Here is an 18,147-nt window from a genome sequence, read left to right on the forward strand (position 1 = left end):
CAAAAAACAAAGAAATAGTCCAGGAAATCAATATGAAAATTAAAGTGCTCAGGTGACATGAGAGTCCGGTATCTGTGTGGTAGTGATAAAGCAATGCGCACTCACTGGAAGCGCATATTAAATGCACTTTAGTGTATAAAAAATCCAGATGTCATCTGATAGTGGATGGTCCTCCTCCTATTTGGTATGAGGCTGATAGTCCTCTTCCACTAGGGGTCCCCCTATGTGCTCCTGGTAGGTGGTATCCCTCTGGTTCCACTATGTAGTAGAAATCCGTCCCAGGAACATGTCTGTGAACTAAAGTACTCCCCCAGGGGATGACAAGGACAAAAGTAGCCAGTTCCCAGGCTGGAGGCAGCTGAGCTATCACTTAGTCGTTCATGTGAAGTGCCTCTCTGTGAAGGTTTTGATTCTCTGTTCGGACTTTCGCTGTCACTGCCTCTGCAGTTGTTCTGTAGTGGTTTCAGCTGACATTAACAAGGGCTCCAGCATGAAAAGGGAGCAACAAGGGACCATGACAAGGGCAAGTATCAATAATGATCAACAGAGTATGGATGTTGATGGAGGTGGTGGGGTCCTTTAAGAGAATTTGCCAATATTTGGGGATTTTTGTTCACTTTAGCCTCAGTGACAGTAGTAACCAGGATAAATAGAGAGGGTAAATATACATTTGAAAATATATTTGCCGCAGTGCCCACGTCAAGGCTTCTCTGTATGCTGCAGTCCTAACAGAGAAGCCTTGACGTGGGCACTGCGGCAAATATATTTTCAAATGTATATTTACCCTCTCTATTTATCCTGGTTACTACTGTCACTGAGTCTAAAGTGAACAAAAATCCCCAAATATTGGCAAATTCTCTTAAAGGACCCCACCACCTCCATCAACATCCATACTCTGTTGATCATTATTGATACTTGCCCTTGTCATGGTCCCTTGTTGCTCCCTTTTCATGCTGGAGCCCTTGTTAATGTCAGCTGAAACCACTACAGAACAACTGCAGAGATAGTGACAGCGAAAGTCCGAACAGAGAATCAAAACCTTCACAGAGAGGCACTTCACATGAACGACTAAGTGATAGCTCAGCTGCCTCCAGCCTGGGAACTGGCTACTTTTGTCCTTGTCATCCCCTGGGGGAGTACTTTAGTTCACAGACACATTCCTGGGACGGATTACTACTACATAGTGGAACCAGAGGGATACCACCTACCAGGAGCACATAGGGGGACCCCTAGTGGAAGAGGACTATCAGCCTCATACCAAATAGGAGGAGGACCATCCACTATCAGATGACAAATATTAGTGGGAGGACAAATATCCAATTTAGTACATCTGTTCACTGAACTAACAAAGTTCAGGCCGAATACTACTTTGGTCCAAACCAGAACAAAACCACCACCTCATCCCTGCCAACAGGTTCCCTTTAAGACACTGTTAGAATTGTAGTGAGGAGATTTATAAAAATCAGCAAAATCAGTCTTTTTCTTTGAAAAATATAGAGATTTGTGTGGAGTGATCGCCATTTGATTATGTGCACTGCAGGCAACACCAGCAATTAACCTTCCTCTGAAAAACAATAATCTGTTCAACAAAAATTTCACTCACTGACAGATTTTCCCCCTAAGACAGGTTTGCTAGGGACTGCAGTACTAAGACATGCCAACCCCTGACCGATCCTGGCAGTTTTAGAGCTCTTTCACACAATATGCGCATGAAAACTGGCTTGAAAACAGCGCAGATTTCACTTGCAGTGACATGCTTTACATCAGTTTATATGCATGTTTCAGTGAATTTTTATGCAGATTGACATCAGTTTTCATGCACATCAGTTATGTGCCCAGTTCACACCACAGTGTTGATGTCACATCAGTTTTTTTCCCGCACAGAAAATTGCATACACACAGAAAAAAAACGCACATGATACCAATGTTGTGGTGTGAACAGGACACGTAGAGAACCTTTTTTTTGTACCCTTGCAGAACACGTGCAGAAAAACTGATGTCTGATGTCTACCTTCTGATTACCCAGAACACCATGCCTACTAACTGCTGCGGATCCACTTCCAGTCCGGGCCAATTCTGACATTCCTCTCTTATATTTACAAAACATTATTTTTTTTGCTAGAAACTTACTTATAATCCCCAAACATTATATGTTCATTTTAATCAGAGGTGCTAGAGAATAAAATGGTGGGTGTTGCATATTTTTATGTCACACGGTATTTGCGCTCCGGTATTTCAAACGCAAATTTTTTGAAACAAATACACTGTAATGAATTTTCATGCACAAAAACACTGTATAATACCCATTTTTTTGTAAAATACAAACAATGATGTTACGCCAAGTACAGTATCTCACAGAAATGAGTACACCTATCACATTTTTTGTAAATATTTTATTATATCTTTTCATGTGACAACACTGAAGAAATGACACTTTGCTACAATGTAAAGTAGTGAGTGTACAGCTTGTATAACAGTCTACATTTGCTGTCCCCTCAAAATAACTCAACATACAGCTATTAATGTCTAAACCGCTGGCAACAAAAGTGAGTACACTCCTAAGTGAAAATGTCCAAATTGGGCCCAAAGTATCAATATTTTGTGTGGCCGCCACCATTATTTTCCAGCACTGCCTTAACCCTCTTGGGCATGGAGTTCACCAGAGCTTCACAGGTTGCCCCTGGAGTCCTCTTCCATTCCTCCATGATGACATCACGGAGCTGGTGGATGTTAGAGACCTTGCGCTCCTCCACCTTCCATTTGAGGATGCCCCACAGATGCTCAATAGGGTTTATTTCTGGAGACATGTTTGGCCAGTCCATCACCTTTACCCTCAGCTTCTTTAGCAAGGCAGTGGTCGTCTTGGAGGTGTGTTTGGGGTCGTTCTCATGCTAGAATACTGCCCTGCGGCCCAGTCTCCGAAGGGAGGGGATCATGCTCTGCTTCAGTATGTCACAGTACATAGCATTCATGGTTCACTCAATGAACTGTAGCTCCCCAGTGCTGGCAGAACTCATGCAGCCCAAGACATGACATTCCCACCACCATGCTTGACTGTAGGCAAGACACACTTGTCTTTGTACTCCTCACCTGGTTGCTGCCACACAAGCTTGACACCATCTGAACCAAATAAGTTTATCTTGGTCTCATCAGACCACAGGACATGGTTCCAGTAATCCATGTCTTTAGTCTGCTTGTCTTCAGCAAACTGTTTGCAGGCTTTCTTGTGCATCATCTTTAGAAGAGGCTTCCTTCTGGGATGACAGCCATGCAGACCAATCAATTTGATGCAGTGTGCGGCATATAGTCTGAGCAATGACAGGCTGACCCCCACCCCTTCAGCCTCTGCAGAAATGCTGGCAGTACTCATATGTCTATTTCCCACAGAAAACCTCTGGATATGACGCTGAGCACGTGCACTCAACTTCTTTGGTTGACCATGGCGAGGCCTGTTCTGAGTGGAACCTGTCCTGTTAAACTGCTGTATGGTCTTGGCCACCGTGCTGCAGCTCAGTTTCAGGGTCTTGGCAATCTTCTTATAGCCTAGGCCATCTTTATGTAGAGCAACAATTCTTTTTTTCTGATCCTCAGAGAGTTCTTTGCTATGAGGTGCCATAGTGTTATAGTGACCAGTATGAGAGTGAAAGCGATAACACCAAATTTAACACACCTGCTCCCCATTCACACCTGAGACCTTGTAACACTAACAAGTCACATGACACCGGGGAGGGAAAATGGCTAATTGGGCCCAATTTGGACATTCTCACTTAGGGGTGTATTCACTTCTGTTGCCAGCGGTTTAGACATGAATGGCTGTGTGTTGAGTTATTTTGAGGGGACAGCAAATTTACACTGTTATACAAGCTGTACACTCACTACTTTACATTGTAGCAAAGTGTCATTTCTTCAGTGTTGTCACATGAAAAGATATAATAACATATTTACAAAAATGTGAGGGGTGTACTCACTTCTATGAAATACTGTAGATACCAAACATGTCACACATTAAAATTGTGTCCGCCCCGGAACAGCACCAAACTATAGTACCTAAAAATCCCCATAGTCGACACGTCAAAAGCCTTTACAGGTTACCAGTTAAGGGTTACACAGGAGGTCTGAAGCTAGAATTATTGCTCTCACTCTGACGTTTGTGGCAATCGCCATTTACATATGTGGGCAGGCGCATCCCCACACATTTTTGCACAAGCACAGGCAGACGGGGACACTTAAAAATGTATTTTATTATTTATTTTTTAAAAACATTTTAATTATGTCTCTTTAATTTTTTTTTTATCAACTTCAATGCTATCACAAGGGATAAACTACATCCCTTGTGACAGCATGGGTCATGACAGATCCTCTTCATGGCACAAAAGCATGGCACCTGAGTTGATTTCAGAAAACAATATAGCAGTAAGCAGTAATATGAGAAGTGAGGCGCTCTTGAAAATTAAATTCTCATTATTCTTAAAGTTTTGGACTCTCACCATTTGTGCTGAAGTGGAGAATCACCTTGTCGCTGTTTCAGGGCTGGAGGGCCAATGCCCCATGTACCACCAGTCCTATCATTATCAAATATACCGGCATACTGGGATACCAAATTGAGGGGATCAGTGCCCCCTGTGAAAAGAGAGCAAAGAAGTTACAAAGAAGAACAATGCACATCAGTAATAAAACAAAAGGTAATTGAGTATTGGAGGTGCATGCAAAGTATAAAAGACCCAATAGTTGCCAGCATGGCACAGAATGGAGTGGAAAGCAGAGTGGGTATCAAACTGTTACGCAGTTAAAGTGGAATGAAACCCATAAATTTAACTGTTTCCCAAAACAATTACTTTCCATGCATGCCATAAATGATAACATGAATGAGCTGCTTGTACTCCCAACCTGAATGTCAAGCCACCAAATGGCTGTTTTCATAACCCAATCACATGTGCAGCACCATGGCAACTACAGATCAAACAGAGACTAAGATGGTCACTTCCTTAGTTGTAAGGGAGAGAAGGGTTTAGTTCCACTTTTATAGGTCACATGATATATTGTATAGCTGACAGAGTATTTTGTATGTTCATAAATCTTCCCCATTTTGCCTCATTGGAATAAGGTGTTAAAAACTTGTAATTTTCTTTATTTTTCAGCAAGATAAATGTAACAAATCACAGTTAGTACAGAAGTGAGCAAAGGTGGACAGAGAGAAATTGTCAGAAGACAGTGTCCATGGCAGTATTATAATAATACTATATACAGGCATACCTCGGTTCATGAACGCTTCGGGTTAACTTAATTTGCGGTTTACGAATGAAAATCCATTGAAAATAATGGCTCGTTTTAAGAATTTTTTCGCAATACAAATGGATTAATTGGTTTTCAATGCATTTACAATTTTTTTTTTAATCATGTCCCTGTACAGTACTATGCCTTTAAAGTGCACTTTATAAAGCGTTTTGAACTGATAAGCTTTTTTTTACTTTTTTCTGACCACTGGAACGGATTAATTGGTTTTCAATGCATTTACGAATTAATTTTTACTCATGTCCCTGTACAGTATTTATGCCTTTAAAGTGCACTTTATAAAGAGTTTTGAAGAGATAAAAGACTTTTTTTAACTTTTTTTCTGACCTCCGGAATGGATTAATTGCTTTTCAATGCATTCCTATGGGAATCCAATTTCAGTTTACGAACTTTTCGCAATACGAAAAGTCCCGCGGAACTAATTATATTCATAAACCGAGGTACGCCTGTATAGGATATAGGAGACCCAACTCTTTCACTTCAAAGCAAGAATGAACAATTCATGAAACTTGGGCTCTTAGATCTACTTTCACCTTGCAAACATATTTCACCGTGGCCCACCTGTCTGAGTGGTGTGGTTCCCTTCCCTTCTTTTTTAACTTATCCTTACATCTACTCTTAACTGTATTCTTTTAATCCTTCCCTAAGCTCACATAGTTGGAAAGATTTAATAAAACTGGAGCACTCACACTCAGAATATGGTGCAGCTGAGCATGGTAGCCAATTAGCTTCCAACTTCAGCTTGTTCAATTAAACTTTGAAGCTGATTGGTTTCTATGCAGAGTTGCTCCAGATTTTGCACTCTCCAGTTTTAGTAAATAACCCCCACTGTGACAAGGTGACACCGAATCATATTTTCAATTCCATTTGAAGAATGAAGCATGTCTTTGTATGTATCCCTTTACAAGCATTATTTGGTGTGGATAAGAGTGATTCGATATATATTGCCATGCTGGTGTTACCCCAATATGTGTAATTTAATCACTCCTTTATTTTTGTCTGTACACTGTCATTAAACTTTGAAAAAAGTTAATTAAGATATTTACAAGAAAAAGAAAAGAACACTGTATAGAGGATGTTGCCAACCAAAATATTACAGGAAAAACAATGTTAAAACAGGTGAATATCCCAGGCTTATCCATTGCATAGCTGTTGTGATGAGGCCTTCCAGCCAGGGAGGAGTACTCATTACCATACTATAGACAACATTTCTCTCTTTTTTTGCTGTCTCTGTACATCTTTATCATCATCAGACCCTAGCAGAACCACATATAAAGAAAAACACGCAGTACATAGAAAAGCAGGCTTATATATTACATGCAAGCAAACACATCAGGTTCATTTGTATACTCACATCTTCTGGTGTGTTCACTGTAAGCTGTGACAGTGAGGTAGAAAATAATGGCCTGAGTATATATGTATGGTGCTATAATACAAATAAATATTTCTCTTTGGGAGTCTGTGTCTATATATTGATGTTGATTTTTGTAGTGATTCTTATACAAGTAGATAGATGGATAGATAGATAGATAGATAGATAGATAGATAGATAGATAGATAGATAGATCGATCGATGGAGATATTGATATGTAGCTGTGATGACTTGGTAAAGACGAATACAGAATGGACTGTCAGACAAAAGGAGCAGGACCAATCACAAACAAATGATGGGAGGAGGATGACTGAGAGTGAGCAGAAATGAAAGGGGAACAGGAGGAATGAGGGTGGGGGAATGACTGAGGGACCTCGGATGCTGCTGTCACTGTGTGTGGGAGAGAGGGACAGATCTTGGGAAGGGCAGGCAGGTGCTGTAGAACAGCAGACGATCGTCTTAGCGAAAGGACGTTTCTCAAACAGATTTGGAGGTCTCAGGCTGTCGCTGATGACTGTCTCAGGATTTCTGTCTCAGGTGACAGCTGTCAAGGAATTTCCTGAATATCTCTCAGCTGATGGATGTCTCTTCTGGATCAGCTGTAATCTGCTATCTCCTTTAAGTGAAGACTGTCTCTGGGACAGGGCTACTCATCCTTCACAGATATATCTCCAGATGAGTCTCTTAAAAGATGGTTATCTCTGGCTGTCACGGGCACAGCTGCTCCAGCCTTTGTTATTCCTGTTCTGATGGCAGCTGAGAGCCTAGTACGCATGTGCAGATTATCCTCTGCAAGTCACATGACTCTTCCTCTACAGCAGGGAATAATGGTACCCGATAATCATATATACATTTAAAGCATCGTCTTCATGTTTCTTTGTTTCTAATATACTGTAGGTGCTACTGTATATCGTGTTTCATGTTAAGCAAAGGAAGTGTTTAAATAATAAAAGTATACTATGCTATTAATATTGTATAAAACCTCAGTTTTTTAGCTGGTAACAGCTTGCAAGTACAGATTACGTAAATATCATCATATACAGGTACAAATGGACATGGATAAAATATACATGGAAAACAGAAAAATATTACATCCAGCAACTATCCTTAGAACATCTATTTAGTAAAAGCAATACATACAAAAGATTCTCTAAATACACTTGTAAAATAAATACAAAAAATATATAAAACTCATAATAGCAACGTATATGGCACAAAAAACTGGCATAGATGACAACCAAAATGTATGTACACTGATCAGCCATAACAATATGACCGCTGACAGGTAAAGTGAATAACATTGATTATCTTATTACAATGGCATCTGAAAGAGGGTGGAATATATTAGAGAGCAAGTGAACATGTTGTCCCTGATGGTGATATGTTGAAAACAGAAAAAAACTCAGTGACTTTGACAAGGACCAAGTTGTAATAGATAGATGACTGGGTCAGAGCAACCCCAAACCTGCATCTCTTGTCAAATGTTCCCAGTCTGCAGTGGTCAAGACCTACCAAAAGTGGACCAAAGAATGAAAACCAAACCAGTGACTGTGTCATGGGCAGCCAAGGCTCATTGATGCATGTGAGGAGTGAAGGCTGGCCCGTGTACGTTCCTTTATGTAACATAAAAGGACAGATGAATCACACAGACACAAACTCCCTTTTCATAGGGGTGTGAGTTACTAGTTTTGCAACCAACTAAAGCTTGACCATACAATTTTCCCCAATGCATCTGGAATCATTCAATATTCAGCCAGTATTGCCATGTTGCAACCCCACATCCAGAAGTCAAGCAGAAAAGTTGAGCCACGCACGTGCCCTACCTGCGCTGCCATTCGCAGCCACGGCTGTCAATCACCGAGTCCGGACTGGTGATTCCCCACCAGCGCCCGGTGATTACCGAGCACCTCCGACGGGGAGGAGAACTGCTTTGTTTACTAACAGTCCTCCTCTCTGTCAGCTCGAGCACACTGCTCTGGATGAGGAAAGAAAAAACAGAGGGCGCACAGGCCTAGTGCATTACCATAAAAAATGCTTAATAAAAAATAGAGTAGGTGTTGTACTCACAAACGACAATATAGTCAAGGCACCTGGCTCTGAGGAAGAGGCAAGTCCTCGAAACGCATCAGCCTATTGGATGTCTACACTCCCTATTGCGAACTGTTACTCAGTGCAGTGTTGACCCAGCTGTTCTTTATGATGTGCCTTGACTATATTGTCATTTGTGAGTACAACACCTACTTTAATTTTTATTAAACATTTTTTATGGTAATGCACTAGGCCTGTGCTGCCTCTGTTTTTTCTTTCCTCATTCAGTATATTTGGATTCACCTGGTCTATTTGAGGGCAGCAAGGTGTGCATGTTCCAGGACATTTTTAATGTGGTTGTAGCCTGCATCGAGTCCATCCCCAAGTGCAGGAGCATTTGTGTTTGCTGGTTCTGTACACTGCTCTGGATGGCTGTGCACAGCACAGCCATCCAGAGCAGTATGCTTACAGGGGAGCACCAACACACCGCCCCCCAGTAAAACACTCCCAGCACACAGTTAACCCTTAGATCGCCCCTCATGTTAACCCCTTCCTGCCCAGTGTCATTAGTACAGTGTCAGTGCTTTTTTTTTTTAGCACTGATCACTATTTCGGTGTCACTGGGGATGTCAGTGACACAAAGTCAGTTCCCCTCAGTGTCAGAATGCCCGCCGCAGTCCCGCTATAAGTCACTGATCGCTGCCATTACTATTAAAAAAAAAAAATTCCAGTATCTATACCGCCATTTGTAAACGCTATGACTTTCACGGAAACCAATTAATTTACAGGTATTGTGATCTTTTTTAGCAAAGACATTTAGCAGAATACATTTTGGAGTAAATTTATGACAAAATGTGATTTTTACACTTTTTTAGTGGACATGTTTAATAGCAAAAAGTCAAAAATATTGTTTTTGTTTCTCAAAATTTTTATAGTGCAAAAAAAAAACAACGCATAGGCGATCAAATACCACCTAAAGAAAGCTCAATTTGTGGGAACAAAAACAACGTAAATTTCATTTGGGTGCAGCATTGCATGACCGTGCAATTGTCAGCTAAATTAATGCAACACTGTAATGCAAAAAATGGCCTGGTAAGGAAGAGGGGTAAATCCTTAGGAGGGCAAGTGGTTAAGTACTTTATTACTATTATTATCATACAGGATTTATATAGTGCCAACAGTTTGCTCAGTACTGCCCTTTTACCTGGTAACTCTCTCTTCAATATGTATTGCTTACAAGATCATCATTCGGGCAAAGAGTTAAAGCTGAATTCAAGGCAGCTGTAGAAGACACAAATAATGCAGCTTTGCAATCATGCAGGCAGTGTAAATAGCTGCATTTGACCTACTATCAGCCTCTTGCATTTTTGTACAGTAGGGCTGGCTTGTGAGAGGAAGACGTAGTATAAGAAGCCAATCAGTTCATTGTCTGGCAAGAAGCATGCTGATAGAAGGAGAGAGCAGAGTGACAGAGATGACCTCATTATTGTGATGTTTCTCCTTTCTCTTTCCAGTCATAGGCTGGGGATGCTCAAGGACCTGGGTTCAGAGGAAGTGAGTTGAATGATGCTGGTTATCAGACAGAGAAAATCTAGGGGCAGAAAAGATGCTGTGGTTGAAATCTCTGAATGAAGGTGAATATTGCAGCAAAAACCCTTTTTTTTCCATTTTTTCTTTTAATGGGCTACTCATTTTAATCTTGCTATTTTTGGCTGGCGTTTCACTTTAACGTTAAGTTAGGACAATCACATTAACCTGAATATGAAATTAAAGTTATAGGAGAGAAATGATCAACATGGAGACTCCTCTCCATGTCATTCGAATGAGTGGCCGGACTCTCACAAATTCACCATGACATCTCTATTGAAGTAAATGATTTGATACAAATGAATTTGTAGAAATATTAATTTGATAAACCTTTATTTTAATGGTTATATGATTAGAATTATGTTTTTGAAGGAAAATAAATTTTTTGGAATTCATTGAAAAATACAAATAAAACACAGCTGAATCACAGATGCCTGGGTGCGAATGGGTCCCTATAAGCCCTGGTTGACACTGATGCAGTGTGGAATTTGCAGCGTTTTTTGTGTGAACTCTGCACCGCATCACAATCGCACCCCGTTCATGCGAACCGCTGCGGGTGTGTATGTTAGGTTAACAACACCCCGAAAGCGGTCCGCAGAACGCGATGCGATGTGCAGAATCGGATCACATAGGTGTGAATACCCATGTGATCCGATTCTAGTGCGGACCCAAAAAAGGGTCCTGCACCTTTTTGGTGTAGGTGCGGTGCGATTAGAGCCATACATAATGTATGGCTCCGATCGCACCACACACAAATCGTATGTGATTTGCACAGGAATGCGGTGCGGTTCCTGTGCGAATCACATGTGATATACCGCGCTGCATATATGTGAACCCGGGCTCAAGGCTATGTTTTTATGCCCTTGGCTGCACTCAGACACAGAGGTTTGATATTGAGCAAACCTGCTTCATATAAAGGGCAAAGGGAGACCAATAGTTTGCCTTGCAAGTTATATACCTAAATGAGGATGACATTTTAAATGAAACTTCTGAAATCTATTGTAATTGACAAATGACTTCAGGGAAATATCAGAATATAAAAATAATATCTAAACGTAGCCAGTTCTTGGTTAACAAGCATACGTGTCTGGGTACCGAACAGAGAGTTTTAAAGACCAGCTCCAGGAAAATCCAGCCTTGGTTTAGGGCCCCCTGCTCTACAAGGGTTAAATGCTTGTTTAGTATAGGGGCAGAGGACTTTCCTGATGCCAACATGGCAGCATACATGTGATATAGCTCCGCCACTATATCCACCCACAGGACCTGTGTATATCTATAAAAGTCTGACTGAGAACAACCTCCCCATTCTACTTTTTGTCCTCAAGATCTCCACCTCCAAGACTGTGATAAGTCCCTACCTGCCGACTAAGTCGGAGTCCGTCTGGGTCCAGCCTCTCCCATCTTAGGTTGCTAAATGCACCAACAAGTTGGGCAGCCCCTTCTGGTGGTCTTTTGGGCTTAAGGCGTTCTCTAAGCAGAGATGTCAGAACCTCATATGCTGCACCAGTCCATGCTGCATGTGTTTCTCTGCACACCTGAGCAGAATCGTGGTGCTGGAGTTTTTGCTGCCTTTTTCTTTTCTCCCACAGGTTATTGCTATCCCTTTTTGTCTTCCTCCCTTGCCTCTACCTTCATTAGATTGTCATTTTTCCTTTGTGAGAGTGATTTGAGGGGTTTTCTTTTGTTAGAAGATTTTTCCTTTCATTATCAGCGTGTGTACACGATTCGGTCCGAGGTTTGTGGCTGTTTCCAGCCTCATAGCTGGCTATGGCATCCACACATACACTGTGAAGAGGGCCTCTTGTGGCGACCATCTTTGTAAGGCATGTCCAGGCTCACACAGATGCATGGTGGGTTTTCACTGGAAACATCTTCTGTTTTCCCTTGCTTATGCTGCAGATTAATGAATGATTCAGGGACATGTCTATGATCTGTTTGCTTCTTTCTTTGAGTCTTTCATTTGACTTTCTGCACAGTTCTGACATCCTTGCTCCAACATGAGCCTTCTGCCACATAACCAAGGCCTCCATGTGCTCAAGTAGGGACCATCAGTATGGCAAGTAAGAAGAGGAAAAAGAGTGCCTTTCCAGGAGCGTGGCCTTTATTTTCTGGTACAGCCCAGTCCACTCTCACTCTTACATAAGGGTCAGTTCATACTACGTGCATTTCAGATTATTTTTTTTTTTCTGCACCCAAAATGCACAGAAAGTAGGTTACATGGTTGTCAATGTCATAGTTCACAGCAGTGCTTGCAGTTCCAGAGCGTTCCAGTTGCAGAAAAAGAACAGGCTGCATTTTTTTTCTGCACAGAACTGTACTGGCACGTGGTAAAATGCACATGTCCCTATTTCAATTGAAGCAAGAGTGGAAAGAGGAACTGGAATGCATAAAAAAATGCACTAGAAAGTGTCAAACGCACATGTAAAAACACATCCGTAATGTATCTGGCCTGCATTTCTAATGTGTGAACCAGCCCTAAGGTCTAGCTAAAATAGCGTTGCCATAGCATGAGTCCAGTGGTTCTTCCAACCTCGCAGGTCTCACCCAGGATGCACACAAATTTCCCAGTGAGTGTTGGCATCTCTGCTTTCCTGAGCTCTAAGAGTGACAAAGGGTAAAGAGTGCTGAGCCTGCGGCATGGACCTAATACCAGACTAACATGTCTAATGATATTGCCACTGAAATCTCTCTAAGGACAAAGGCTGGGAGCCATCAAGTCATGGTCCTTCGTGGACAAATAGTTAATGATCCTCTGAGTTCTCCAGCCACTTATGCCAGCAGACTCCAGGCACAACGTCAAGAATGAAGCCCTGCAGAGGAGTACAAGGAACTACAGCCCTCCTTACCAAGGAGGCCCCAAGTCCATCATAGCCATCTTTATTTCTGGCTCTGGAGGCACCTTTATCCAAGCTGTTCACTTTTGCCTTGCACCTGGCTTCACCAGAGGTAGAAGGTCAATCATCCTCCTTGAAAAGGCTAAGCAGGGTTCAAGTGTCTCTTGAGTCCATTCATTCATTAGGGTAGCAGGCCTGATACGGAATGACCCAGAAGATGCTTTTCGAAGTCAGAACATATGTCACATTTTCAAGGCACATCCTTCCATTCTCCCCAATGAATGGAAGGATGAAGAGGTTGTTTCAAGAGGAGTGGCAATAGTGGTATGAAGTTTTTCAATTGTAAGCAGCTGCAAAATTATACCCTATCCAGGAGGAAAACTCCATTCTCTGTTGGCACTGCCACAATCTAATGCACTTAATATGCATTACAGTAACACATATTACAACACTGCACTCTACTGCAAAGATATAGACAATACTAATATTGGGACATCGACACAATTCTAACATTTTTGGCTCTATACACCATCACAATGGATTTGAAATGAAACGAACAAGATGTGCTTTAACTGCAGACTGTCAGCTTTAATTTGAGGGTATTTACATTCAAATCAGGTGAACGGTGTAGGAATTACAACAGTTTGCATATGTGCCTCCCACTTGTTAAGGGACCAAAAGTAATGGGACAGAATAATAATCATAAATCAAACTTTCACTTTTTAATACTTGGTTGCAAATCCTTTGCAGTCAATTACAGCCTGAAGTCTGAAACACATAGACATCACCAGACGCTGGGTTTCATCCCTGGTGATGCTCTGCCAGGCCTCTACTGCAACTGTCTTCAGTTCCTGCTTGTTCTTGGGGCATTTTCCCTTCAGTTTTGTCTTCAGCAAGTGAAATGCATGCTCAATCGGATTCAGGTCAGGTGATTGACTTGGCTATTGCATAACATTCCACTTCTTTCCCTTAAAAAACTCTTTGGTTGCTTTTGCAGTATGCTTTGGGCCATTGTCCATCTGCACTGTGAAGCGGCGTCCAATGAGTTCTGAAGCATTTGGCTGAATATGAGCAGATAATATTGCCTGAAACACTTCAGAATTCATCCTGCTGCTTTTGTCAGCAGTCACATCATCAATAAATACAAAAGAACCAGTTCCATTGGCATCCATACATTCCCACGCCATGACACTACCACCACCATGCTTCACTAATGAGGTGGTATGCTTAGGATCATGAGCAGTTCCTTTCCTTCTCCATACTCTTCTCTTCCCATCACTCTGGTACAAGTTGATCTTGGTCTCATCTGTCCATAGGATGTTGTTCCAGAACTGTGAAGGCTTTTTTAGATGTCATCTGGCAAACTCTAATCTGGCCTTCCTGTTTTTGAGGCTCACCAATGGTTTACATCTTGTGGTGAACCCTCTGTATTCACTCTGGTGAAGTCTTCTCTTGATTGTTGACTTTGACACACATACACCTACCTCCTGGAGAGTGTTCTTGATCTGGCCAACTGTTGTTAAAGGTGTTTTCTTCACCAGGGAAAGAATTCTTCGGTCATCCTTCACAGTTTTTTTCCGTGGTCTTCCGGGTCTTTTGGTGTTGCTGAGCTCACCGGTGCGTTCCTTCTTTTTAAGAATGTTCCAAACAGTTGTTTTGGCCACGCCTAATGTTTTTGCTATCTCTCTGATGGGTTTGTTTTGTTTTTTCAGCCTAATGATGGCTTGCTTCACTGATAGTGACAGCTCTTTGGATCTCATCTTGAGAGTTGACAGCAACAGATTTCAGATGCAAATAGCACACTTGAAATGAACTCTGGACCTTTTATCTGCTCATTGTAATTGGGATAATGAGGGAATAACACACACCTGGCCATGAAACAACTGGGAAGCCAATTGTCCCATTACTTTTGGTCCCTTAACAAGTGGGAGGCACATATGCAAACTGTTGTAATTCCTACACCGTTTACCTGATTTGGATGTAAATACCCTCAAATTAAAGCTGACAGTATGCAGTTAAAGCACATCTTGTTCGTTTCATTTCAAATCCATTGTGGTGGTGTATAGAGCCAAAATTGTTAGAATTGTGTTGATGTCCCAATATTTATGGACCTGATTGTATGTTATCTGCACATGCAAACAAGCCCTAATGCTTATGTTTGACAGGCAGCTCTGTATACCAATCAGCATCCCTACACTATTTCAAGAGCTGTCAATGGTTAGTTTGGCCTTCCTCTTCATAACAGGTCAAGGCTCAGGTGAGTTCTCTTGGCTAGTTTGACTCGCTTTACATTTCAAGACTATTTTGTCAGAATGAGAAACTTCAAGAGCTGTTGAAAGTGTGCAAAGGCATCTTTCTGAAGAAAGAACAGCCATGGTCCACTTCATTCCTTTCAACTCCTACAGGAGTTTTGTTGAGGACCCCCCCCTCTCCCCCAGGGCTAGTGTGGCTGATTCAGCGTGCAGATTATAAAGCCATTTTTTGGATCAGTGGGTGCCTTCTATGGTAAAACTCGGTAAAACTCGGTTACTTTTCGTGGTTTAGATATCACCCTTTAGAATTCTTCATCCAGACCAGAGTAACATTTTCTGCTCAAAAGGTGGATGTCCTCTTTCAGTACATCAATAATATGACTGCAAAGGATATTTATTCTAAGTCCTCCCTCAGACTTTATTCTCTTTGGTGTCTGTACGAAGAAGACTGAATATTTAACTGGTGAGTCTAAAGAAACTCTCAGTGGGGGATTAACAGTTTCAGTTTACATACCTTCCTTCATGGCTCTCCACCTCACAGATGACCTTTGCGAAGGTCCTAATCTGTGTAGCCACTCTGAGGAAATGGGGTGCTTTGCATGCATTATTTGGATGGTTTTCTACTATTGGCCCAGAGCCCCGATCACCTACTAGTTCAAAAGAGTATCTCATCCGGCCAGCCTGAAGTTTTGGCTGGATTGGAGGTGTCAAAACAGTGGGAGCAGACCCATCTAGTCCTCAATACAGAAGACCAGTTCAATGCTCCAGTGAGTACTTTCCTGCTTCTTCTCAGAATAGGCCAAGGATCAGGGAGCATCTTCGGAACGTGGTATGTCAGTTTTTTGTCAAGCTTCCCAATTCAGGGGTCTCCTGGAAACTATGCTACCCTGGTTTCTCTGTATGCTCCAAAGAATTTCCTTTTTGCAACACATAAGTCTGCACTTGAGCTGATTCAAAGTGCTTCTCAGATGTGCAGAAGTCTCTCGTTATGGGTGTGACAGGAATTCACTTAATCCCATATGGTAGGTTCATTATCTTGGACTATTGTAACCTTTGACGCCTGTGCTACAGGGCAGATCGCTACCTGCAGTTACTAAGTGCGCTGTCCCCTCGCATTCAGGCTTGACTCGTTATTCTGCATAATGTTAACACAGCAGCAGTTTCATGCATTTAGAAATAAAGGAAACTCAATGGCAGGTTCCAATGGAAGTGGAACTCGCGTCCATGGCCGAATTTAATCTTTAGAGGCTGTGGGCGCCAAGGAGCCAAAAGGGGCTGTGGCACCAGGTTTTTGGTTCCCAATTAATTGGGTCTTTAATCGAAAAGATCTTGCCCATTACACTCATATGGGGCCTCCCTCAGTTGATCCTATTTGCATAATCATCCTTTCATGAGGTGCCTCTCATGCTACCCTCACCCATTGGTGGAGGAAGCGGATGCTGACTCGGCCAAGGAATAGTTGTCTAGCAAATTGCTTTCCTCTACTACCTTTGATCATGAAGTTCCAGGGGGGACTGTTGTCTGAGAGTCTCACTGTGATAACATGCATGGCCGATTAGCCTCCAGGTCTGAGTTTTACCCTAGTCATGGAACTGGAGTGTGGACCAAGCACTTCAGATACCAGTGTTTCCACACCTGGCCCAGGATGGACTGGAAATTGAGAGGGAAGGTTTGAAGGATTAGGGCCACCCTCTTTCAGTGGTAAATCCTGCAGGGTTTCAGGAAGGATACCATTTACTTGAAGTCTGGAGCAAGTTCATAATCTTTGCAGCTGAGCAGGATTTTGATCCTAGCAACCTGGTGGTCGCCCAGTTGCTATAATTTCCACAGACAGATCTGGATTTGGGGCTCAGCTAGCTCTGTAAGGGCTCAAATTTCAGCTTAACCAGGGAATGTGTGTGAGCTGCCAGGGAAGTGTTTTCAGGAGGTTGGTCCTGAGACTTTGCCCTGAGGTGGAAAAACCTTTCCCCTGTGGGATTTTATTCTGGCACTGGATTTCCTTGCCAGGTCTCTGTTTGCACCAATAGATAGGAGTCTATGCCCCTCGAGCACCTTTTTGTCCCCAGGTGGCTTCAGTTTTCATCTTACAAATTGGTGATTCCATCCTTTCTGGACCAGGTATCTAAGATGCCTACCTTGAAATTGCTTCCTAGTTTAAATCCTCAGGGAGGCTGTTGGTGTTTCCAACAGGCAAATTCAGAAGAGGAAACTGCAGTAAACCTTGTCATCTTGGAGTGTCAAGGTCATCCTGAAAACATAATGCAGCCAGGCAAGAGCCTCCAGAAGTGGTAGAGACTCATTCAGCCAGGTCCATCTCTACATTTGGGGCAGCGCATACAAAGTGTCTATGAAGACTTTTGCAAAGCAGTAGGCTAGTTACCACAGTGCACCTGCTGCAGGGAAGATCCAGGGGCTTATGTGTCAATGGGCTTCAACAGAATAGTAGTCTATGCTTCCATGTCCATTGTAATGTAGTTTGATGATACAGTTTTTATCCCTCCCTGTTTAGGTAGTTATTTATCACATGTATGCTGCCATGTTGGCATCAGGAAAATGGAAAATTGTATCATACCGTAATTTCTTTTCCTGATGCCAATCCACGGCAGCATATGAACCCTCCCTCGTTTTGATCTTGATTGTACGGAGAATGCGGGAGGTTGCTCTGTGGTGCTTTTGTGATAATTAATTATAAATAAAATGGGCGGTGTCTGACTCCCGTATAGAATTATGATGCAGTGCCTCCAGCCCTTTAACAATATTAAATATAGATACTTGAATAAAT

The 18,147-nt window shown here is 42.1% G+C and overlaps 1 protein-coding gene across 2 annotated transcripts in view; it reads right to left on the reverse strand.

The window, feature by feature from the left end:
- Nucleotides 1-7,436, reverse strand: part of PARP6 (poly(ADP-ribose) polymerase family member 6) — a 71,771-nt gene extending 64,335 nt beyond the window's left edge. For both annotated transcript variants that reach the window (XM_089671405.1, XM_089671404.1), the window contains exons 1-2: nucleotides 6,647-7,436; nucleotides 4,488-4,620 (exon numbers count right to left, since the gene is read on the reverse strand). In XM_089671405.1, the coding sequence (XP_089527531.1) occupies nucleotides 4,488-4,490 (3 nt within the window). In that variant the 5' untranslated portion in view covers nucleotides 4,491-4,620; nucleotides 6,647-7,436. The remainder of the gene's footprint in view (nucleotides 1-4,487; nucleotides 4,621-6,646) is intronic.
- Between the last annotated feature and the right edge of the window lie 10,711 nt (nucleotides 7,437-18,147).

Source organism: Staurois parvus, unplaced genomic scaffold, assembly GCF_062004578.1.
Source record: "Staurois parvus isolate SC_StPar_1 unplaced genomic scaffold, SC_StPar_1.0 ptg000105l, whole genome shotgun sequence".
Lineage (NCBI taxonomy): Eukaryota > Metazoa > Chordata > Amphibia > Anura > Ranidae > Staurois > Staurois parvus.